The sequence below is a fragment of the Falco cherrug genome, chromosome 4 (assembly GCF_023634085.1).
Source record: "Falco cherrug isolate bFalChe1 chromosome 4, bFalChe1.pri, whole genome shotgun sequence".
Classification (NCBI taxonomy): domain Eukaryota; kingdom Metazoa; phylum Chordata; class Aves; order Falconiformes; family Falconidae; genus Falco; species Falco cherrug.
Window position 1 is genome coordinate 89,853,545 of NC_073700.1, and position 24,898 is coordinate 89,878,442.

A 24,898-nucleotide genomic window follows, 5' to 3' on the forward strand; every position below is an offset into this window, starting at 1 on the left:
TATTCCCCTTCATGGTGGGCTGGTCTTGGCTGGACACCAGGTGCCCACCAAGCTGCTCTATCACTCCCCTCCTCAGCAGAACAGGGGAGGGAGAAAATAAGATGAAAAAAACCCTTGTGGGTCAAGATAAAAGCAGTTTAATGAAACAGTAGCAGAAGTTGCTTGTGCAGAAGCAAAGGGAAACAAAAGATGTTATTTTCTACTTCCCATCAGCAGGCGATGTTTGGCCACTTCCCAGAAAGCAGCATTTCCATACACATAGAGGTTGCTCTAGAAGACAAACTCTGTAAAAACCCAGTGCCCCCTCCCCCTTCCTCCTCCATTCTTGTAGCTTTTATATCTGAGCAGATGTCATATAGTATGGAATATCCTGTAGGGTCAGTTTGGGTCAGCTGTCCTGGCTATGTTCCCCCCCAAGATCTTGCCCACCCCCAGCCTACTAGTGGGGAGGACGGGGTGCTGGAGAGACAGCCTTGCTGCTGTGCAAACACTGCTCAGCAGTAGCCATAACATGGGTGTGTTATCACCACTCTTCTAGCTACCGATACAAAGGACAGCACGATGAGGGCTGCTATGGGGCTCAGCCAGACCCAATCCACCGTTCTTCACCAAAACTGTGTCATACAGGCAGGATATGGTAAATAGCAACAGGGACTGAAATCCTTCCAATAAGCGGGCTCTGGAAAATCCATCATTTCATGAAGAGTCCACTCCTCCACTAACTGAATCACGCTGACTGGAAGGCCATTAGCTGCAAATGTTTCTTTGTGCTCTTTTTTTTTTTTTTTTTTCTTGTGCTCTTTCTGGGGAACCTGAAAGGACAGCATTAGGCCTGATGGCTCACCAGAGCTTTTAAGAGACAGCTTTGAGGTCTGGGAATTCTTTGGGAGTACTCTTGCATCTTTGGGTTTCTGACTGGGGGAAAGACCTCTAGTCTTTCCTCCTGACCTCGTGTGCTGCCAACATGACGCCATGTACCCACTTTATTCTCTCCATGAACCCTACCTCCAGCAACACACTGTGGCCAGCAGTAGGCCTCTCAGGCTCTGGGAAGCAGCCATTCAACCAGTCAAATACACGTGGATCCATGTTATTACCCATCCTTTCAAAGCTAGGCTCTGTGTTGTGTACCTAGTTTGTACAACCTCATCACATGCGTTTGTATCTGTCTCTGCAACTTCACAAAAGAACAACACACCACTATCTAACAGAAGACCACACACCATAAAAAATAGACATCAGAAACACAGCTAACATAAGCATACTGAATAGCTCCTCTGTATGCTACTTTTTTACCCACCCATATTACTTTGTATCACTTGCATATTTATCTCTGGAGTGCCATATTTGAAACTTGAAGCCAAAAGAGGAAAGCAAATTTTCCTAAACACCCCTATAAAAAGCTATTTCCAGAAGTCATCAGGGGAGTAGCTGTGAAAGGCAAGATGCTAATTGCAATACCACTTGCTTAGAAGAATGGAAACTATCTGAGACTATGAGCTTTTACCTCAAGGTCAATGTGACCTGAAGATCCAACCAAAGCCAGCCAGCTCTTCCTGACTCAGAATACCCCATACTGATGACAAAACAATAGAAGATTAACCCTTTAATGAAATCAGGCATATAAGCATGGCCAGAAGTGCAATCAGCCAGAATTCAGGATAACCACCACCTGCACTGGACATGGGTTTAGAGGAGTGAAGATTCATACAGCAGTTGCCATACATCTGTACCACCTATGCAGGACAAGTGTGTACTCATCCAGTGTAGGACAAGTACATTCTGATTATGCAAACAATAGTCACTAATCAGCCACATATAAAGACTCTGCTTTCCTCTATATCAGGCAAAGGCACAGCAATGAGCATAGCTAAAATACAAAAGAATAAGTTCCTTTGATAATTCTATGATAAGCACCCTTGCGCCTCTCCTCAAATGGCAAAGAACTGACTTTACATAGCAGTTAGACTTTCAGTTTTCCCCTTTTCCCTGGCACATATCACCTGCAAGGATGTGAATGAGCCTGTGAGTCTTTCACAGAATCACAGGAAGGTTGAATTTGGGAGGCACCTCAGGGTGTCATCTGGTCCAAGCCCCCCTACTCAAGCAGGGCCACCTACAGCCAATTGCCCAGGACTGTCTCCAGACAGCTTGTGAATACCTCCAAGCACGGAGACCCAGCAACCTCTTTGGGCAACCTGTGCTTGGTCACCCTGACAGTGAGAAAGTGTTTCCTGAAGTTCAGAAGGAGCGCTCTTTTTTTCAGTTTGTGCACACTGCCTCTTGACCTGTCACTGAGCTCTACTGAAAAGGCCCTGGCCCTGTCTTCTTTGAACCTTCCTTCAGATGTCACAACTGGAGGCAGCCTGGGCTGTAGTGATCATCCTGGTGGAATTTGCAGTCCTGAGGGATATGGGACAGGTAAAAAATATAGTTGGGATCCTGAATTTTAGGAAAGCAAAATTCCAGCTGTTCAAGGAGTTAGTCAATGGGACCTCTTGGGAAAAATCCCTCAGGGATAAGGGAGCAGAACAGAGCTGGCAGATCTTTAAGGTTGCTTTCCATAGAGCACAAGAACTCTTGATCCCTAGATGTAAGAAATCAGGAAAGGAAAGCAAGAGACTCGCATGGCTCAGTCAAGACATACTGGTCAAACTAAAGGGCATGAAGGAAAAGCACATGCAGTGGAAGCAGGGACAAGTATCTTGGGAAGACTATAGGGATGCTGCCCAGTTGTGTAAGGATGGGGTCAGGAAGGCCAAGGGGCAGCTGGAGCTGAACTCGGCAAGGGACATGAAGAATAATTAGAAGGAGTTCTATAGGTACATCAGCAAAAAAAGGAAGGTCAAAGAGAGTGCACACGCCCCCGTACACCTCCCAATGAACTCGACTGGAAAACTGGTAACAATGGCTGAGGAGAAGGCTGAGATACTCAAACAAATCTTGCCTCACTCTTCACTAGCAATCTCTCTTCCTACACCTCTCAAGTGGATGGACCACAAGACAGGGACTAGGGGAGCAAAATCCCTTCCCCTGTAAGAGATGATCTGGTTTGAGACCACCTGAGGAATGAACCTGAACATACATAAGTCTCTGTACCTGACAGGATGCATCCCAGATTCTGAGGGAATTGGCTGATGTAGTTTCCAAGCCACTCTCCATGATACTTGAAAAGTCATGGTAGTCAGGTGAAGTCCCCAGTGACTGGGAAAAAGGAAAGCATTGCACTCATTTTTAAAAAGGGTAGAAAAGATGACCCTGGGAACTACTGACCTCAGCCTCACTTCTGTGCCTGAGAAGATCATGGAAGAGATCCTCCTAGAAGCTATGGTCAGGTACACGGAGGACAGGGAGGTGATCCAGGACAGCCAGCACGGCTTCCCAAGGGCAAATCTTGCCTGACCAACTGAATGGCCTTCTATGATTGAGTGGCTGCATCAGTGGACAAGGCAAGAGCTATGGATGTCATCTGTCTGGACTTCTGTAAGGACTTTGATGTGGTCCTTCACAATATCCTTCTCTCTAAGTTGGAGATAGGTGAATTTGTTGGATGGACTATTTGGTGGATAAGGAATAGGTTGGATGGTCACATCCAGAGAGCAGTGGTCAACAGCTCAATGTCTGGATGGAGATCAGTGGCAAAAGGTGTCCCACAGAGGTCTGTATTGGGACCACTACTGATTAATAGCTTCATCAATGGCATAGACAGTGGGACTGAGTGCACCCTCAGCAAATTTGCAGACAACACGAAGCTGAGTAGGGCAGCTGACATACCTGAGGGACAGGATGCCATTCAGAGGGACTTAAACAAGCTTGAGAAGTGGGCTCCTGTGAACCTCATGAGGTTCAACAAGGCCAAACCCAACGTCCTGCACCTGGGTCAGGGCAACCCCCATATCAATACAGGATTGAGAGAAGCCCTATCTGAGAGATAAGGACTTGGGGGTACTGGTGGATGAAAAACTGGACATGAGCCAGCAATGTGTGCTTGCAGCCCAGAAAGCCAACCACATCCTGGGGTACATCAAAAGAAGCATGGCCAGCAGGTCAAGAGAGGTAACTCTGCCCTTCCACTCCATGCTGGTGAGACCCCAACTGGAGTACTGCATCCAGCTTTGGAGTCCTCAGCACAGGAAAGACATGGACCTGTTTGAATGGGAGAGGAGGGCCACAAAGATGATCAGAGAGCTGGAACACCTCTCCTATGAGTAAAACTTAAGAGAGTTGGTGGTGTTAAGCCTGGAGAAAAGAAAGCTCTAGGGAGACATTGCTGCAGCTTTTCAAAGTATAAAGGGAGCTTTATATATGTACATATTTATTTATATACATAAAAAAAGATGGGGATGACTTTTTTATAGGGCCTAAAGCGATAGGAAAAGGGGTAAATGGTTTTAAACTAAAAAAGGGTCGATTCATACTAGATATAAAGATGACATTGTTTACAGTGAGGGCAATGAAACAACAGTTTGCCCAGAGATAATGTAGACTCTCCATCCCTGGACACATTTAAGGTCAGATTGGATGGGGCTCTGAGTGACCTGATCTAGCTGAAGATATCCCTGCTCATTGCAGGAGGGTTGGACAAGGTGATCTTTAAAGGTAATTTCTAACCCAAATGATTCCATGATTCTGAAGTTCTATATGTTTCTATGCGTTGATAAGACACTACCCCCAAGCCTTCTCTTTTCCATAGTAAACAGTCACAGGTCTTTCAGCCTTTCCTCAGGTAAGAGGCAGTTCAGTCCCACAACCGTCATCGTGGTCCTTCACTGGCCACTCTCCAGTATATCCAACTCTCTGTTGTACTGGGAAGCCAAGAAGTGGATGTAATACTCCAGGTATGACCTCATCTATGCTTGAGTAGAGAGAAAGGATCCCATCCTTGACTTGCTGGAAGCACTCCTCCCCGTGCACGCCAGGGTACTATTCGCCCTCCTTGCGGCAACGGCATTTTGCTGTTTCATGGTCAGCTTGTCCCGCAGAAGCCTTGGGTCCTTTTCAGAGAATGTTATTTCAAGTAGAACAGCCCCAGCCTGCCCTGAGCATGGCGTTGTTCCTCCCCAAGTAGAGGACTTCACTGGTTCCCCGTGTTGAGCTGCAAGAGGCTCCCATCACCCCATTTCTCCAGCCTGTTGAGGCTCCTGTATCACAGCGCTCTGTGCAGTTTGGTCCCCGCGGGCAGGGGAAGGCCGTGTGGGCGGGGCGGGCTGGGGGTGCGGGGCACGGGGAGGGCGCTGCGAGGGGCCGCTGCGGGCCGGCGTGCCGTCCCTGGGGCTGGGGCGGGGGCTGAGGAGGGGTCTGGGTCCGGCCCCAGGCGCGGGCGGCCGAGGCGCCGACCCCGTTCGGCAGGGCCCGGAGGGCGCCGAGCCGGGAGGGCGCCGTGAGCCGCGGGCCGGGAGCGTTCGTGTGCCGGGGCCCCGCGCCCCTGCTGCTGTGCCCGGGGCCCTGCCCCGCAGCCCTCCCCGCGCCCCCCTTCTCCTGGGCGGCAGGGGCCGCGGGCGCGGGGGGCCGGGCCGGGCCGGGCCTGGCGGGGGCGGGCGGGGGCGGCGGCGCTGCGCCGGCGGGGGGGCCTCGGCGTCGGGGCGGGCAGGGCCGGGCCCGCGCGTGGCTCCGCGTGGCTCCGCTGGGCTCCGCCGGCCCCGGCGCGGCAGGGCGGGATGGCGGTCGGGCTGGGGCCGTGGCTGCTGGCCTTGGCCTGGGCCGCGGGGCCGGCAGGTGAGAGCCGGGCGGGGAGGGCAGCGAGCCCCGGGCCGGGGAAGGGGAGGAGGGGGAGAGGGGGTGATTGGGAGAAGGAGAGGGAGGGCAGGGAGAGTGATGGGGAGAGGCAGAGGGGGAGGGAGGGGGAGGGGAGTGGGAGCGAAGGTAGAGGAGGGAGAAGGAGAGGGAGGGAGAAGGAGAAAAGGGAAGGCAGGAGAGGAGGGGAGGGGAGACAGAGTGGAGAGGGAGAGGGAAAGACAGGAGAGGGAGGGGGAGAGAGAGAGGCAGAGGGTGAGGAGGCAGAGGGTGAGGAGGCAGAGGGATGCTTTCGGGCAGCGGCCGTGCCGGAGCGCGGGGAGCAGGCGCGGCTCAGCGCCGGGCAGCGCAGGCGGGGCATTGCCCCGGGCCTGGGGCTTTGCCGGGCCCGGGAGGGGCAGCGGCCGCCGTGGCGGGGCGAGGGGCGGCGGGCGGCGGGGAGCGTCCTGGGGCCGTGGTTGCCCGGCTGCCTGTGCTCTCTGTCCGCAGGGGTGTGGGCGCAGCCGAGGCTGGTGGAGGCCGGTGGGGGGCTGCGACCGTCCGGGGGCTCCGTGCAGCTCTCCTGCCGCGGATCCGGATTCCAGTTCAAGGGTCTTGATGTTTGGTGGTACCGACAGACACCTGGTGGCGGACTCGAGTGGGTGTCCGTTATCTGGAAGGATTCCTCAGTCACTAAATTCGGGCCAGGAGTGGAGGGTCGAGCCGCCGTGTCCCGGAACAATTCCCAGTCTGTGTTATATCTCGCTCTGCGTGCCCTGCGCCCCCAGGACTCTGCCCGCTACTTCTGCTCAGTCGACACGGTGGCAGGGAATCCAGCAGAGCTCTCACAGAAACCTGCTGGAGTCTGGCCCAGACGGTGGGACTGTTGGGGAGTGGAGTGCTAGGGCAGCTCTGGAGTGTTCCCAGGGAGGGAGAGAGCATCGCTGTGCATGGTGGGTGGTCCAGCTTTTCAGCAAGAGCTGCTTTCCCTGCACTGTCCCTTTCCTTCTGCTGAGTCCCAAAAGCAGCGTTCTATTTTGCAGAGGATGTCCAGTATATTCCTTGTCACACAGCCAGCCTGGCTACTTTAGCTGTCTGCAGCACCTCTCTGCCTTGCCTTGATCCCCATCCTGGGTGCTCATAGCGTGGATGGGCATACTCTCTTCTGAGTTAAAAACTGAGTGGATGGCCAGACCCAAAGAGTGCTCTCCTGCCGCGGATCCGGATTCCAGTTCAAGGGTCTTGATGTTTGGTGGTACCGTCAAGCATTCGGTGGCGGACTCGAGTGGGTGTCCGCCTGCTGGTCATTTGGTGCTATAAATTGTGGAGCATCAGTGGAGGGTCGAGCCACGGCGTTCCGGGACAGTTCCCTTTCTGAGTCATCTCTGTCTCTCTGTGCCCTGCACCCCCAAGACTCTGCTCGCTACTTCTGTGTTGTTTCCACGGGGCAGGAATCCTGTCTGAGCTTTTACACATATTTCCTGCCAGGTTTCCCTCTCTAGGCGTCCTGTTCCCACAGTTGTTCAGTGCTGCTCCCTGAGAGTTGTAGAGTTACAGCATACAGTTTTCAAATGTTTGATTCTGACCAAGATGTTGTAATTGGTTGTGTCCCCTTCTGTTATACCCTTTTTGCCTGCCGTCTTCCCACATCTCTTGTCAGTCTTCACTCCTCTCACTCCAAAACCTCTTCACCTTTGAAAACAAGTGTTCCTGTTTCTGTCAGTTCCCAGTAGTACAGGTACCCCGTCGTGGCTTAGCTGGTGAGATGTGTGAATAGCCCTGCTCTAGTTTTGGGCTCAGGTCGACTTAGTGTGGCCATGAGTGTTTCTTCCTGAGGAACGAGCAGAGGAAATGGTAAAGTACGGAGGGTCATTTAACAGCACCGTGGAGAAAGAGGAAGTCCGTGCTTCTCTCCCAGAACTGAGACTATAACAGGAGCAAGAACTTGTGAGCATGTGTATTTGGAGCTACTAGTTCCTAGACATGACAAGCAGAAGCCTAGGGAAGTGGTAGAGTAGATGAAGCAGTTGATTGAGCTGTTCCTGCCTGTTCATCCTTTTCTCCCAAAGTTGCAGGTGCCCTTTCTGAGGTCCAAATAGGGACCTCTGGCCCCATGGTAGGGAATGTCTCAGGGTCTGTCACACTTATGTGCCACATCTGTGGTGTACCCATCACTGACAGCAGCTACGCTTGGGACTGGATCTGGCAGACTGCTGGCAGGGACCTGCAGCATATAGCGCTGAAATTGCTTTTTATGGGACTCCAGCACATGGCATCATGCTTCCAGACCCGAGTCACCAGATCTGCAAACCCCTCCAGGAACCAGCTGTCACTGGAAGTGCTCTTGCCATCAGCTGCAGACAACAGCCACCTATTCCTGCCACACCAGAGAGCTGGAAAAGGGCACAGTGCTTGAAACACAGTCAGGGCTGGGGCAGAACTGGAAGAAGGGCTTTAAATCCAGCCAGGCCTCTTGTGGTTGCTTCGGGGCAAGGTTGTTCCTAGATTTTTGAGACTAGTCTGGGCTGACTTTCCTGGAAAGGGGCAGAGAGGCGCTGCAGCAGCAGCAGACTCTTTCTTGAGCACACATGAAAACCATGAACATGCTGTTACCTTCTTGCTTCCCTCTCAGTCTCTCCCATAGGCAGAAAGAGACAGGAAAAGATGGTTTGAGGTTCTTTTGGGAAGAATGTGCTGGTTTTGGCTAGGGTAGAGTTAATTTTCTTCATCGTGACTAATATGGGTCACTGTTTGAATTAGTGAGCAAAACAGTGTTGATAATTCAAGGCTTTTTTTGTTATCGCTGAGCCATGCTTACACAGCCTCAAGGCCTTTTTTGCTTCTCCTACCACCTTGCCAGTGAGTTGACTGGTGGTGCACAAAAAGCTGGGAAAAGACACAGCCAGGACAGCTGACCCCAACTGATCAAAGGGATATTCCATACCATATGACATCATTCTCAGTATAGAAAGTAGGGGAAAGAAGAAGGATGGGGGGAGAATAATGGCATTTGTCTTTCCATGCGATGAAGCCTTGCTTTCCTGGAGATGGCTGAATACCTGCCTCCCAATGGGGAGTAGTGAATAACTTCCTTATTTTGCTTTGCTTGTGCACATGGCTTGTGCTTAGCGTATTAAAATCTCTTTATCTCAACTCATGAGTTCTCACTTTTACCCTTCTGATTCTTTCCCTGATCTCACCAAGGGCAATAAGCAAGTGGCTGTGTGGGTCTTAAGTGCTGGCTGGGGTTAAACCATGACAAAGAAACACGATGAGCATTGAAGGAATTAAAATTTTAACATGGAAATGCAGAACTCATTTGTATATCTCATATTGTTTAGGGAGTCTCAGGGTAATGTGCAGGAATATAATGATAGTCAACTATATCTGAGAAGAGAGTGGCACTGTACCAGGAACTGCACTGCCAAGATGATTTTTCCCAGGATATAATGCAAAATTTCATCTCTGCACTCCTAGCTTTGTCTCCATGTAAATAAACACACATGTTCTTATTCTGAGTACTGACCATTCGTTTCTTTATTTGGAAGTGTAGAATTTCATGGAAGACATACAGAGACGTATGCAGATGCATCCATATGCTTGTGTGCATGGACTCATTACCCTATACAAGAGTTAAAGATACATGGGAGGTCAGTTATCCCCAAACTATCCTGATTACTCTGTTTGGCTCTATGGAAGCATTGCTGCAGTGGATTAGGTTAAGAGTCATGCAACACAGTAGACTGCCTGTCAGGCCAGTGTCAGATGTCTTGCAATGGCTATAAATACAAAGCAAATGCTACTTTATTTCTTCTGTTAACCACTCTCCTTTGTTGTAGGTTTCAGCAGCTTAGGGACTTCCCCAAGCAGGTATTATAGATCTGTTTTTAAATCACTACTTCTAGCTGTCCTCTCCAGAGTGAAGTTTGTGAACTACTGTTGGGTCTTAAATATCTAGTTTCCTAAGCTCATCGATAGTGTCTCCAAGGAATTAATGGCCAGTAATATTTCTGTCTTGGAAGAAACGTTGAATGGGGTAACTGAATCCCATGAAACAGAAGAACATAATGCCCACTGCATCCTTTAAGAGAAAAGTCACCTTCTTGAGAGATGTCTTCCAGAAGCAGCTCTCCTTACCAGTAAAAGTCATGGACACAGTCTCCTATAAACATGTGATGAAATCAGCTAGCCATGCTGGGAGCTAGGCTCAGGGTGAGGTGTTCTCAAAAAAAGGAAATTGTGTTAAAATACAAATGGAGGTTTTGAGGGGGGATCAAGAAGAATTATGCTGGAAGGGCTGGGGTAGTTTCTTCTGGAAAGAAGCAGGGTAGGCCTTTCAGCAAGAGCTGAAGGAATACAACCAAGCATGTGTGCCCAAACTACCTGCTAGTTCCCCTCCAAAGCCTATCTTCATCTGCCTAGGACAGCTTTCTGCAGGGAAGGGGGACTCCCTCTGTTCTCATTTCCTCTGAAGCAGAACTCCAGAAGGTCTTCAGTATCACCTCATGGAACACAGCCTAAACATGCTCTCTAACATGTCACTGGCACTATTGGAGCATGTCCTGCAATTTTTTTGAGGGCATGCACCAGGACAGAGAAAGGAAAAACAAAGGCAGAACTCAACTTTTAAACCAAACAGATCCAAGCATGTGGCTTGCAGGAGGCTGTTGAAGGCAGGTGTTTCTGTGGCCACCCAAATGGAAAAGACTGTTTAACTGCATCTGAGATCTTGGTGACAGTGACAAGCAGGGTGTGGTCTCACTGCTCTGAGAAGATTTGGCAGCAAGCAAAGGGTGTAGGGGGGCACCTGTATGTACCCAGGCCTGTTGCAGGAGGTATTTAGAGCTTGTTCTCTTTGTCCTGCCAATGGTTTGGGAGACTGAAAGTATCATGCCAGCCAACTGGACAGCTTTCCTGGAGAAGGGAGGCAGTAAGGTGGAGAATACATATAATAAATACATCAGAAAATATAGCAGCACTGCTGTTAAAACAGTGATTAAAAATGAGAAATAGGCCTTTGCACTTGGTAACAATAATGCAAATAAATATTGAGTACTACAGTATGGAACCATGCAGATTTGTGAACAGGATGAAATAACACTATTTCCTTTTGTGTCTTAGAACTGGATTTGAGGATTCAGAAACTGCCTTACAATGCCAGGTAACCATTAATCAAATCATTAACATAAGATAAAAATAAAATTAAAAGCCAACTTTAGTCAGCCATAACTAGATGTTCCCCACTTTCAAACTCAGCTAAAGGCACATATAAATAAATCAAAAGTCCAAAGCATGGCCAAGTCAGTGGTCAAATAATCTACCTCACAAGATCAAAGAAACTGGGAAAAAAATTGGTGCATATAATCAGGAAAAAAACTCCCAAGCCCCTTATAAAAATGGCACTCTAACAATAAATATTAAAAATCAAATACCTGAGTAAATAAGCAACTTTAGCACATCAAACCACTATCAGCTAAACCAGAATAACTTTTGAACAATTCATAAACATGTTCTATTTTTTTATTTGCATGAAAACAGGCCTTGAGAACATAACTACTTGAAGGTCCAGCAAGACTTATAAAATGTAGAAAGAAACTCAACTGAAAATTCATAAGACTGGGGCAGGTGGTCCCCAGATAGTCTTTAAAATATTTCACCCAAACTGTCTTGATGTTTCTCAAAAGACCAAATGGTGATCAAGTCATTTAAGTGAGAACAGCTCTAACAACTCAAAAGGAACAATATCCCTTTTTGACAAGTATGGGCAATATTTTAGTGAGAATATTAATACTACCCTATCTGCTAAAAAAGGCAATGCTGATAATAGTTTTAGTGTATAGCAACTTCTGGAATAGTATTAGATTGTTCAGAAGTAGAAAAGTGTAGAGGAAGAGGAAAATAAAATCTAGCTCTTCAAAGGACATGAAAGAGAACACATCACCTGGCACTGAAAAAAGCAGTTGTTTTTGTACAACTGTCTACCACTGTGTGAACTACGTACCACAGTGATTGAAAAAGACTGAACATCTACACATAAATTATCTCACTCACTGACTGCTTTTGAAGGTGGGAACATGGTGCCCTATATAGTCTCTTTTTCCTCACACCACTGTATGCACATACACAAATTTGATTTCCAGAATTACTTAGACAGCAGAAAGACCTTTCTATGCAAGAACAGTTTCCTCAACGTTCAGCATCAGATCTTGAGTCTTGCAAGCATGTCATTTTAGACATCTGATAGTCAGCTCAAGTTGAGCAAGTGGGCATTAACCTACTGTACTTAGATGTTTCCATTTAAGCTTAGCATTATGTTCTATTTTTACCAGAGCACAGAGTAGGTAAGACTTGTTCACACTTTTTGGAAAGAACAAAGATCCCTTCAACTTCATATCCAACAGTGTCCAGAAGCAGATGCATGAAAAACAAGAACAGGAGACCAGAAGCAATCTCCCAGCTACTAGACATCAGAAGAAGGACTTGAATCATGTATGGTTCCTTTGTATTAAATATTTATGAGTTTATTCAGGAGCCTCTTGTTCATAATTCTGGCCTTCTGTCACCTTTGTCTGACATTGCTTTGTCAAGATGAATGATTCTTGAGCCTGAAGGAGCTAATCTCTGAAAATCAAGCAGCTGTCCTAAACCTCTTCTCTGTCCAGAACCATAAGCCATGGCACTCTTCCAGGAAGATCACTGAAGAGCTCAAATTCTGCTCTCCTGAAGTCCAGGGCTGCAGTCCTGTTTCATGCATGGCTTCCTGTTCTCTGGATCCTGAGCTCAAAACACTGCATGATCATTGCAGCCAAGGCTGCCCCTCACCTTCACATCTACCACCAATTCTTCCTTGTTTGCAAGTAGGAGGTCAGGCTCATCAGTCACTTGTGTCAGGAAATTTTCATCGCTCCGCTCCAGAAAACTACTTGATTGAGCCCTGCTGTGCTGTCCTGCCAACAGATGTTTGGAATGGTTCAAGTACTCCATGAGGACCAGGGCCAGTGAATGTGAAGCTTCTTTCAGTGGTCTGAAGGAGGCCTTGTCTACTTCTTCCTGATCATGTGATCTCTAGTAGTCATCCATCACAGTGTCACCTGTGCCGATCTGCCCTCTAATTCTGACATATATGCTATCAGCTGGCTCATTGTACATCCCAAATGTATATGCATCCTAGCTGCTTCCTCACAGACAGGGCATTTCCTCCTCCTCACCTTCCCAGCCTGTCTTTCCTGTTCAGCCTGGCTCCATTCACTACAGTAAGCTCTCCCACTACACCTCCCTGATCCCATAGCTCTGCAACCAGGCTGCGGAGGAAAAACTGGGTCATGCTGGAGAGGAACCCAGGCAATGTACGCTAACTTGCACTTCGCCATGCATTTCAGTTCTTGGGTCGTGTGAGCTCTCCCACCACATCTCTATGTTATCAATGAGATCATAGCCCTGCAACTACTAGCAGAGCTCTAATTTCTCTTGTTTGCTCCCCATACTGCATGTGTTTCTACACAGGCTCTTTAAAGAGGCACCCAGCCATGCTAATTTCCCAGAAACAGTATGAGGCCTTTTTTTCCCCATATATACTTATTTATGTACACACACTTGGAAGTGCATCCCTTTCAGCTCTTTTGTTAAAATTTTTTATTATGAAGTCTGTCTTGTTCATATCACTCCTCATATGTTTTGTACCAATCCTTCCCACCACTTTCTCACTTGATTATTGATCATTCTTCTCCTCCCCTGTTGTTCCTAGTTACCCTTCTTACCAGGCTGGCAAAGACGATTTTGTCTCATTTAGTCAGGATCCAGCAGGATCCATCCACTCCTTCTCACTACCCTCCACCTCACCAGTAGGATCAAAGAGAAAACCCACCTGGGTCCACATGCCCTTGACCATCACCCCCAGAGCCTGCTTGCTACTTTCCAGGACTCCCCTAGCAGTATCATACCCACATGGAAGAGCAGCAGGAGGTAATAGCAGGTAGGTGTAGTAAGTTTTGCAAGACTTTTAACAATGTCCCGAATCCAAGTCCATGGCAAGGAGTAAACCTCCCTAGATGACAGGCCCAGTTGTCAGAGGGGGGTTCTGTTCCGTGCAGCAGGGAGCCTTCGTTGCTAACACTCACCACTTTTTTTGGTGCTCCTGTGTGGCTCATGGGCTCAGACTCCTCATTTGACAGAGCTCCCAGCTCCTCATTTGCTATGTTCTGTTGCTGCAAAACTTAAGGTGAAGCAAGACCATTCCTCTTGGTGTCAGAAGTCATAAGCTCCCAGCCTTTATCGTAATGGGAATCTCCATTCCCCATCCTGATGGGCACAGACTCAATATGCCTCTCCTTTGCTAGAAGAGGAAGGAGTGGACTCTTGAAGCCACAGTGTCTCTGAGATTGAGTCCATTTCTTGCTATCAAGGTCTAGACAGTGCTAACAATGCAGAAACTGATATTCAGGAAGGATTTGATAAATATGCAAAAACTCCTTTACTCTTTAGTAGATACTTCCATGAGTACAGTGCCCCTGCCTAACAAAGAACAATCATTTTGCCTACTTTCTCATCTTAAAAAGGCATGAAGACTTTCTAAGGCACCAAATAACCCCCAAACACCAATTCTAAAAGCCCAGATGAGGCACATTCCTCATACTCCTGAGCACTGAAACAAAATTCAAGGTAAAAAAGCAGCTTCCGGCAGCCCAGAAGAATTTTCATAAAATGCTCTGAAAAATGCTCTGAGATAGCACTAAAATTACTGATTTTTTTTTTCCTGCTTTCTATCCAGCTTAACTCCATGAGACTTTTCAGAGGTGTCATGTAATCCCCAAGTTTCCACTTACAATTCTACTTTTCTGGTATTATTTTAGACCCTTCTTTGAAAACTTCTTTGAAAGTTTCTTCATGTGGTATTTTGTGTTAAAAACCACTCGAGAAGTCATGTGACTGCCTGTGTAATCCAAAAGTCTGTATAGTGAAAAAGAAGGAAGAGAGAGTTTTTGTAATGAAATGTATCACTGTGTCTAGGGGCTGGAGTTCCACAATGATATAAACAACGTAGGGCCCTGTACAAAAACCTAAAGAAGGAAAAAGGCAATATATTTTCAGGAAGAAAGAAGATGGGTGACTGAAATGATTAAGGAGATAAATATAGCATTCTTTTCATGTTTCTATTTGTCCTGGAAATACAGACCTCACAGGGTTTCTAAAAGCTGGAGGAAAGGGAGAACTTGGAAATTCTGTACTCAATCAAGTTATTTGCAATTATTGAACTATTCAAGTACTGTTTTTCCCTTTCTGGTTTTGGAAGAAAGTGTGGCTCTGGGTACCCTCATGGAGTTGCATATGTTGATAGTTAGGACAAATATCTGGCTTTTCATCTCCTGTTTTTACAACACTTTTGAAAACCATGAAGAAAGAGCTGTTTATTGGAGTAAGTATTAGCAGTGTGAGTGCAGAAAAGCTTTTATTTGGAAGTGGGACCACTCTCACAGTTGAACCAAGTAAGTACCATTACTTTATTTTTTGAAATGATGTTAAAATTAAGGAGGGGGGTGACAAAGGAATCTAATGGTTTGAGTTCACTGTAAGAATTTTCTGCTGCAGTAATCCCTAGAATGTATTCTCTTTGGCTAGGGTTTCAAGCTGAATCCTCAGCTTGTATCTGCTTAAGAAAGCTTAACAGGAACAACTGAGCTAACTCTATATATCACCGTTACTCCATGATCCCCAACCTGGTGTGTACTGCTTAAGTTTAACATGTCATAATTTATTTCCAGTCTGGATAGGACTGTGGCACAAATTTACTGTGAAGTGCCCTATCCTCCAGGGTTCACTGCCTCATTTTGAGCAGGAATGCACAGTTCAGTGAAGAGCTGACAGTGGAGAGAAGTTTTGAGACAGATCTTTGGCTCTTGGTGTGAGAAGTTAGGTTTTGACACTGCCAGTACACTCATAGTATCACCAGGTAAGTAATTCCACTGTCATGGAGACAGAGGAAGAAGGAGGTTAACTATCCTTGGGCTTGAATTTTCACAACTGCCTCATATCCAAGACCACTTAGAATTAATGAAAGTTGGCTACCAAGTTGCCTAGATTTTGAAAATGCAGATGTGGTTAGCAGGGATTATGAAAAGCCTTAGTTATTTCTGTCTTTATTTGGAATTTCACAATGTACAAAAAGGGTGGACGTGACCCCAAGATTTTCTGTGGGAGTGTGAATGTTGGGGCAGCAGGGGAGTTTGTTAGGTTGATTTGTATTATATTAAGCATCCAGGTGCATACCTTAAGACTTGTTGCAATGTTTTCAGAGGTCTGCATGTCTTTACAGTACTGCAAAAATGTCCCATGTAATTTTACATAGCTAAAACATCCTGCTCTCATTCCAGAAGGGCACGTGGCTCCCTTAGGTAATGCCTAATATCTGTCCAGGTCTGTAGGTTATTTTGTGTGGGAATAAATGTCTATTTTGGAACAATTTAAGTCCACTTCCAATTCCAAAGGGACAAAGGAATACAAAGTTATAATTCTGAAGAAAGATCTGTTCTTTCCAACCAGCAGGTCCTGTTGTAAATGTAGGACCATAAGAAACTGCCAGATGCAATTATTTTAACATCGGTCTACATTGGTTTGAATATGACATAGAGAATAGTAGAATTTGGCAAGAAAAAAACCAAACAACAAGATTGAGGAATGGTATTGCCATGTTAGACATCTACAGAAATGCTGACATGATACTCCTTTCTCACATTAAGGGTCTTATACGTCTTTTTAAAAAAAGTTTAGTGTGTTGGTTCTGCTGACAAGAAAATATTTGTTCCTTATGAGCTGAAGGTAGCATGTGGCTCACACATGTTGTGAGTGCAACAGGTATTCTTGGTGTAAGGAAAAATTTTCAGTACATTACTCAAAATTCTAAACCATCTTCATTAAGTTTCCCAAAACTTGGGTTAGAGAACAATTCATTTCACAAAAGAAAGGTATTAGCCTTGTCTCCTCCTGTGCCTGAATGCTTTAAATTATTCTTTCTCTGCTTTTCCTGCTTATCTATCCTCTCTGACATCCTAATGCAAAATTATATGACACTTCAGTTGAGTGAAGTTTCCATGCTGTTAAATGATTTCTCTTTTCTAGCTAAGGATAGGATGACATTTTCAAATCTGCACAAAGACATTATGATTATATTTGACATTAAGAGATAAAAGGCCTTAAGCATCTAAGTCACTTAGTCTCTGTTGAAATAATTAACAAGTTGAAAACAAAATTTTCAGAATTTGAGCAACCTGACCCTTTTGTTGTTAAGTCTGGATTTCTTTGGGAGATACTAATATGCATTTTAAGATGCTAAGAACAGACATACTTTATTACCCAAATCTTCTGAGAATCCCCAAAACCAAAATGACGTAGGAAAATGTGCATTAGCAGTCACTATAAGATATTCAAGACACATTCTCTTGAGGACTCGGTTGTTTATTCTAGATAAAACTTTTATTAAGAATACTAAGGGCTACAACATTTGGAATATATAGTTCTTCCATGACCTTGTATGACTGAAGGGAAAAAGAAGTACAACTTTTTGTACTAATGAAATGCCACTGACAGAATGTAAAACACAAATCCCTAATCCCTCCCAAAAATAAGCAGTGGTAGGAATTCATGGGTCTCTTTTCAGGTAATGCAAAACAACGGGACTCAGTTGAGGCTTCAGGGGTCTGATAAAGAAGTAATTCTGTTTTATTAACTACATTGCACTGAGTGAGTTATGCCAGAGAAGCAGCTTGCTGGTATACTGGTTATTTGGAAATACTGGAGATCAGAAAACTAGAAAAGCCTTTAAATATCTCAGGTAACAAAGAATGCACAGGACTAACAGGTTCTGACAAAACCATGCAACAGTACCGGGAAAGGAAATGTATGTAGGAGGAACAGCGAAATAAGCCTTTTTTGATTTACGCTTTTCAACTGTGTGTAAATGCTGCTCTTGTTTTTGGGAATGGGACTCAACTGAGTGTGGAGCCAAGTAGGTATTATTTATACATTAATCTTTTCTGAGTTGTTGTTATTTGGATTTTCACTTTTTTCCTTTTCTTCCTCCTAAAATTCAGGCTGTATAGTAAGGCAGTCCCCCATGCCTTGAAGTTACTGGTTAGACTTTACGTTTTCTATGTATAGCATTTTTATATATAATTAGACAATTTAAGTATAAAAAACACGCTGAACCCAATTCTGAGGACTCGCCAAAGAATCTGGGGTCCACAAGAGCAAGTCCTGTCTGCTGTCTTGCTGAATTTCTTTGGTACCTAATGTCTGTCGACTTACTCAGGCATCTTAATAAGCTTTTTGTAGTAATTGTTAGGTTTTAAAATCACACTTGGGCAGTCTAAAGAGATATAAAGTTTCTGTGGAGGTTGACATTTGAGTTCCTAAGACTCTATTCTGTCAGAGTTTGAAGGACAGCACTGAGAAAAGGGAAGAATAATGTACAAAAGCATTAAATGGAATCTTATCCAAGATCTCTGTACTGGTTTAATTTCACTAAATTGTTCAGAGTTTGGGTTAAATTGAATAGGTCAAATGAAGTCAAGGAATGTTTAATTCCTGTTTGGCATCTGTTTGCTGTAGGTGTTGACAAGCATGGAGTTGTGCCTGGTTTATTAGTAGAGCCAACCCATGAAGTTATGGCAGAGTACCATTTTACTTTCAACTCAGTTCCTCAGTACTAGGGTATGGGTGGTGGGGAAAGAGAGTAAAATCAGAGCCCTTTGATCAAACCTTGAAAAAACATCCTGTGATGAACAAAATTTTAGACCTGAGGGATCTCTTGACCAGACTGCAAGGCAGATGCCATGCAAAATTCAAAGCCTAATGCACCTCTCTAGCAGAGATCCATCAGGATGTCAAATTGGACATGTAAATCTTTTTTGATATGCCTCATAGCCTTTTATAAGATGAGCCCTTTTTGACAAGGAAGCATGCTAGATGATTCCTTTCAGTTTCATTTTTTTATTATAATTCATATTGCTAATATTGTCCTGGCATTGTATGTGGAATCACCCTAGTTTCTCCACCTATGACCTGAGGGCAAAGATATTATTTTTTTTTTAAAAAAATCATGATATCATAATGATTTTCTGGCTAGTAAACTATTTTGAGACCAACTCTTTCTTTAAAAGACATCTTCTTCAAGTTTAAGCAATCTTTTTTCATTACTTGTATGTCTTATAAGAAATTCCCGGAAAAGACTACTGCTATATAGTTTCAATTCAGGCTTTTGCAGTTGTCAAGCCTTTTTCATTCATTTATATTGCTTGGAATTGGGAATTCAACTCTAGAATTCTTTCCAAAATGAAAAAAATACATCTGCAAGTTTCATAGTAACTCTCCTAAAAGATGCGTGAGAGAGCAGAGATCCCAGATCCCACAAAAATTTGTCAGCATCTTTTAGATTCTTTCAGAACTCCAGTTATAGGGCACGTTTTTCATCCCTTGATGTTTATGGGTATCTTAATGCTAAAGGACTGTTGCTGAAGGTTATTACACTAAACTAAGGCAGATTGTAAGATTTGTCCATGGACATCGAGTTCATAGGCCTCAAGGTGTCTTTCCCTTCAAATCAGTTTATTATACAAATTCTGCAAATTCTAACTGCCCCTGGTGCTGTGGGACTAACAATATGGCACAGCATATGAATGAGAAAGGTCATGGTTTTTGGAACAGGCACAAGACCTTTTGTTGAACCAAGTACCAATCCTATTCTCTTTTCATTGTCTCCAGACTGCACTGGAATCTCTTACATCTTGTGCAATGTCTAGTGGGGAAAACCTCTCCCACAATTGAAAGTTCTTGACCTCATCAGAAACTCCTGGAGGAGTGGAGAGATGGAATTCACAAACTTCTGGTTGCTTCTCTCCTACTTTCCCATCTTCAAGACAAAAATCCTTCTTTCATTTGAGCATGTTATTGAAAAGATCAACCTTGTACCCCACTCCAGCAGCAGTACTTCATTTCTGCAAGTAATGCCATTCAATGGAGTAACCTTGTACCACAGTGAAGCAACAAACTGACTTCTCTTTGCCCTACTGCTCTTGCTATGGTTAGACCTTTTAACCACATCAGAAGAAGATTCGAGGGAGGGAAGGGAGAGCAAAGAAAGAAGTTATTCCTTCATGTCTCACCAATATACAAGACAGTCCTTGATAGAAGTGTTATTTTTAGGAATTAAATTGTTGAGAAAGCAGAATAATTTGACTCTTGGAGTGGCATGCATAAAAGTTCTCTCCTCATTTGCAGGTCCCTTATAAAATAAAGAATTCACATATAGGCACAATCTTTGGCAACAGGAAGTTTAGAATCCTGTGGAATTAAAGCTGCTATAAAAAACCTACTTTCACACACGCTTTCTGTCTTTGGTGTGATCTTTGGAAGCAGCAGCAAGAAATAATGACAAAAAAAGGAAGTTAGTCATTGATAATGTTAGAAATCAGTCATGGCTGGAGTATATATGAGCTTTAAGTGACTCAGCACTCAAGCAAACTTGCAATAAGATTAAATCATGACAATACAATGCTTGTTTTTACAGATGATGAAAAAAGTTCTGTCCCACAAGTCATTGTGATGAAATCGAAGAAAGTAGAAGATGACAGCATTGGGAAAGCAGCTTGTTTGGCAAGGAATTTCTATCCAAAGAACATCAGCTTGGAGATGACCTCTAATGAGGTTGTATATGAACAGAGTACATCCATTTTGACATCAGAAGGGTTGTATGATACTATTAAGGTGGTCAACGTGGCAAAAGACACAGGGGTGACCTGCATGGCCAAATTCAACAGCAGCACTATTACAGCCAATGCAACATTGCCAGGTACAATTTTGTGGTACAGCTGCAACTTATTTCTGGAGGCAGTGTCTTCTAGCACTTGCTATTTCTCCTGCTAGTAAGCATTGCCCTGGGTAACCAGCAGAAAAGGGAAAGACATCTGGTACTCAAGTAGATAGAGCTGAAAGATATTTAAAAGCATCTAAGATAAATGATCTTAACTGTAACAACTAAAAGCTACTTCTTTTTTTGGGAAAAAAGACACAATCTTTTTTTAAAATGTACATTTACTTATGACTAAATACTTCACCACATATCAGCAAACCTGCTAGAGCACAACCTGAAATAGCCTTTCTAAAAACAACAAAATGTTGAAGTAGTGGTGTGTCGGGTTTTTTTCCTAAACCACTTTTGATACTTTGGGGGAATGTTTTTGTCATCATGAAGCTCATTCAAATAGTAAACCCAAAACAATTCAGGAATTCTTTTGTTTCCTGCAGTTGCATGAAGAAATTTTCTCCTCAAATTAATGTTAGAATTAGTGACTAGTCATCTAAGCCTCAGACTGTACTGCCCACATGTTCCTAAGGAAAGGAGATACATATATATATATACACACATTTTGTTTAATCCTTTTTAAAATTTGGATATAGTTTATAATGCCTTTTCTTTATCATGCTACAGAAAAGGAGTCTGAAGAACCAGTAACAGGGAACGTTTGCAACACCTCTGCTCAAGGTTAGTTACCTAAATAGATTGTGAAGTTACATCACTATGTTGGGGATATCTTCATGGAAATGTACTTTCTCAGGGGTAGAGGAATCAGAATACAGTGTATCATCAAACACAATCTGCCTTTCCAAGGTAGTTAGTTTAGCAACAGGCAAGCAACAGAAAGCAAAAATCCAGTCTAGACAGACATCATCTCCCCTGTTGTTGCCATGTTTAGCATCTTTTCCTTTGCTGCTGTTTCTTTTCCTGAAACTATTACCTGTGGGTTTTTTTTCTGCCAATATCACAATATCCAAATCTAGACCATGATCTCTCCCATCTTTTCTCTATCACTACACAGATACCAAAGTGGAGAAAGCGAACATGCTGTCTATGGCTGTGTTGGGTTTGAGAGTCCTGTTGGCAAAAAGTATTGCCTTTAATACACTCATGAGTATCAAGTTGTTTCTTTTCTGAGGTAAGGAAGCACGTAGCTTGATCTGTAGAAATACTGGAAGCACATGCCAGGAATGACCACCTGTCTTTGTATAATTCTCTAACCCCACAAGCAGTGATACCTGTTCATCTGACTCTGTTTCCTTTAAATAACTCTTGCAGGTTTCTGGGGAAAAAACCAATGATGACCAACAAAACCCACAAAACCCCCAACAAACACCAAAAAACAACTAATAAACCTCCCACCCTCTCTCCCAAATCACAAAGAAAACAGCCCCTTTCTGTATCAAAACCTCAGTTCTTGGTGGCTGTTTCCCAAATTTCTTTTGCAGCAAACTTGCTTTGCCAGAGCAACTCAGGTATTACCAGAAGTGCCCAAGAGATATCTCATTGACTATTTGAAGTGGCAGAGCACAAAGGCTGGAGAAAAATCAAGACAAATAAGGATTCAAAAGGAAGGCTGCCAAAACACAAACGTGAAGTAGTGGGAGGAAAGAGAGGAGGGGGGAGGATTTTTAAATTAAGGTATCCAAAGAGGCACAACAGATAGCGCAACCTAAGTTTTGTGAGCCTACCTCTGTCTTGATCTGACAGCTATTGAACAGTGGCACATAGACCAAATTGCATTACATGTAGTTTAAAACACACTTTGCTCTTCCAGACAGTGGGGAAGAAAGGCAACAGCAATCTGAAGAACAGCAGGAGAGAGCATGTACCAGCAGTACAACAGGTTGAACAGCTAACATCAAATCTGCTGATGATAACCATCCAGAAAACAAGGCACCTTCCTTTTAAGCCATTTTATACTGCTGAATCCTGCATAGCTAGTTTATATAGTTTTAAGAGTTGTAACTGCTTTTGCTATTTCTTTTTCTCTGTGAACTGAGGAGAGTGTATTCTTCCTCATCCCCCTGCTAAACAGAAATAGATCTCCCCGCTTTTCTAGCCTTTGCAGATAATTATCCAACCTACTTCAACAGTTTTGAAAAATCCAATCCTCACTGCAGATATGTGACCCTTTTAAAACACCTTTTGAAGGCATGTTGCATTGCTATCTGTAGAATTGATGTATTACTGATTGGAGAATTAAGGCACAGTAGATGCTAATTATAGCTTTAATGTTTTTTAGATAGCTTTAATAACAATAAGTTTCTAGTGTAGATGAGAAGACCTGTATTGGATCTGAAGTGATTCAATTCAACCAGACAATGTTCAACCATAGAAGCATTTCTTTATTAAACCTGTATTTCTTTTGCAAAGCGTACAGCACATGAGTTTTGGGTTACTGTAGTAATAAGCAAAATAAAGTTTTACTTGAGCCAAAATACTGTGGTTTGTTCCATGCTTTTACTTCTGAATTTGAGATGGACATTGCTGAAATCCAACTGTTCTAATGACCACTGGGATTAGAAATGCAGCTTTGATAACCTAAATTTCCTGTTGGCTGAATTTGTCTTTTCTAGACTTTGTACAGGGAAGTGGAGATTCTTTTCGGCACATTAAAAAGCTTCAGTAGGGCCATGAATTCTAGACTTAGGGGATTTGAATGAGGTCTGATCCTTCAGATCACTTTGAAGAGACCCCAGCAAGATATTTTGCATCATGGCAAAAAGACACACATGTCCAAGGAGAAATCAGTCAAGAGCTCAATATGAGCAGGAGGAAGGAAACTACACATATCAGAAGAGAAGAAAACATGGTTTTTTCCACTCACTGATACTAGGAAGAGGCCAACAGGAAATTGTGTTTGATGGAGTGATAGTTTCCACAGCAGCTTGGTTATTAGTTAAAAAGACCCCAACACACACATTCCCCAGCTCATCTTTCTCTCACAAGCAACAAGCAGGATGCTGTGGTCAACATTCATGACTAAGTTACACCATGTAAGATTAACTCCTTGTTTTGAGAAACAAGTTAACCACATCCTGAAGGGGAAATAAGGTTTTTCACATGCTGACTGAGTTACTGCTGGCTTTAAGACAGCATCTACAGAATGCATAGTAAGGTCTGTTTAATTAAGCTTTGTCAGGTTAGTCCCTCAGACCCTGCAGACACCTAGAGGAAGACCCTCACCCTATGCAGAAGATAAGTGAATTTTGCATGACAAATCTAAAAACAGTAAAATGCTTATTTAGTGCATTCTACCACCATAATCTAAATCAGAGGGAGGGGTTCACTAGTATTTTTATCCTGATTTTCTGATGACACCCTGAACCCTTTTGTCTTGCACTCCACACATTTTCCCAGTCTCTCAGACAAAATGCAGATTTCAAGTACCATTTCTGTGTCTTTATGCAATCAAGGAGTGACATCTTCCTAAGCAGTCCTTTGTTATGCCTGAGAGCTTTGGCAGAATTAAAATCTGCAACACTGCACAAGCAAAAAGAGGGATCTACAAATGTGTGACTACTGAGGTGTAGCATTGACTCATATAGAAATTTATTAGCCAGGTAACGACTTCAGTCTCTATTGTTCCTAAGCATAGGGCACCAGAGCCCTCATTTCCATCACAAAAATATTCATGATCTAAGTGATACCTCCATGGTCAGGTTTTTCAGACCTCTCTGTGTATCACTGGGAAAACTATCAGTGTGGCAACATCTGTGTCCTCACTAACTCCCTAAAATGTCAGTCACCCAAGTCTGTTATCTAGGTCTCAGTCAAAAAAAGAGAATCTGGTGCCTTTGAGAAGGTGGTTCGAAGCCTTCAGCTCTGTGGATCATGAGAAGCAGGGAATACCCATCGATCAGTCTCTTACCACAGTCCATCACCCACCAACAGTGATCAAAGTTAGTCCTCACTGGAGTGGGATAGCCTGATGGTCAGGCCTGTGGCTCCCCTAAGACTTTATTTCAGGTCAGAGTATATGAAAGAAGAGGGCTGTGTCACAGCTGGCCAAAATAATGTTTCTGAGACATGATGTCAAGGTTGGATACTGAAGACAGTCCAGGCATCCTCATACTGTAGCCAAAGCTGACAAAGCCTGTTTTTCTCACTTTACCTGGAGAAAATCATTTAGTTGGCTGTGTCTGGCCTTATTCTGGAAGGAAAGGATTAGTTTCCCAGGGCAAGAAACAACCTATGCTAGCTTAGACTAACTGGAGATGAGAGAGGAAGAGGGAACAAAGTGCATAAGTACGCCCTTGGGGAGAAGAGAGGTATTTGTACCCAGTGAGGAATCCTGGCACCTCTAGGCTGCTCATGTCTAGAGAAGGGATGTCAATG

At 44.1% G+C, this 24,898-nt stretch overlaps 2 protein-coding genes across 5 annotated transcripts in view; both read left to right on the plus strand.

The window, feature by feature from the left end:
- LOC102051873 (T cell receptor alpha chain MC.7.G5-like) overlaps positions 1-24,898 on the plus strand; it is an 88,580-nt gene that overhangs the window by 20,325 nt on the left and 43,357 nt on the right. The window lies entirely within an intron of this gene.
- On the plus strand, positions 5,613-22,998 carry LOC106631136 (Ig heavy chain Mem5-like). Its single transcript, XM_055710501.1, has 8 exons — positions 5,613-5,715; positions 6,223-6,524; positions 7,573-7,580; positions 15,136-15,194; positions 20,270-20,551; positions 21,191-21,244; positions 21,579-21,695; positions 22,335-22,998. Exons 1-7 carry the CDS (start codon positions 5,658-5,660, stop codon positions 21,692-21,694), a joined length of 879 nt encoding a protein of 292 aa, XP_055566476.1. The 5' UTR covers positions 5,613-5,657; the 3' UTR covers position 21,695; positions 22,335-22,998.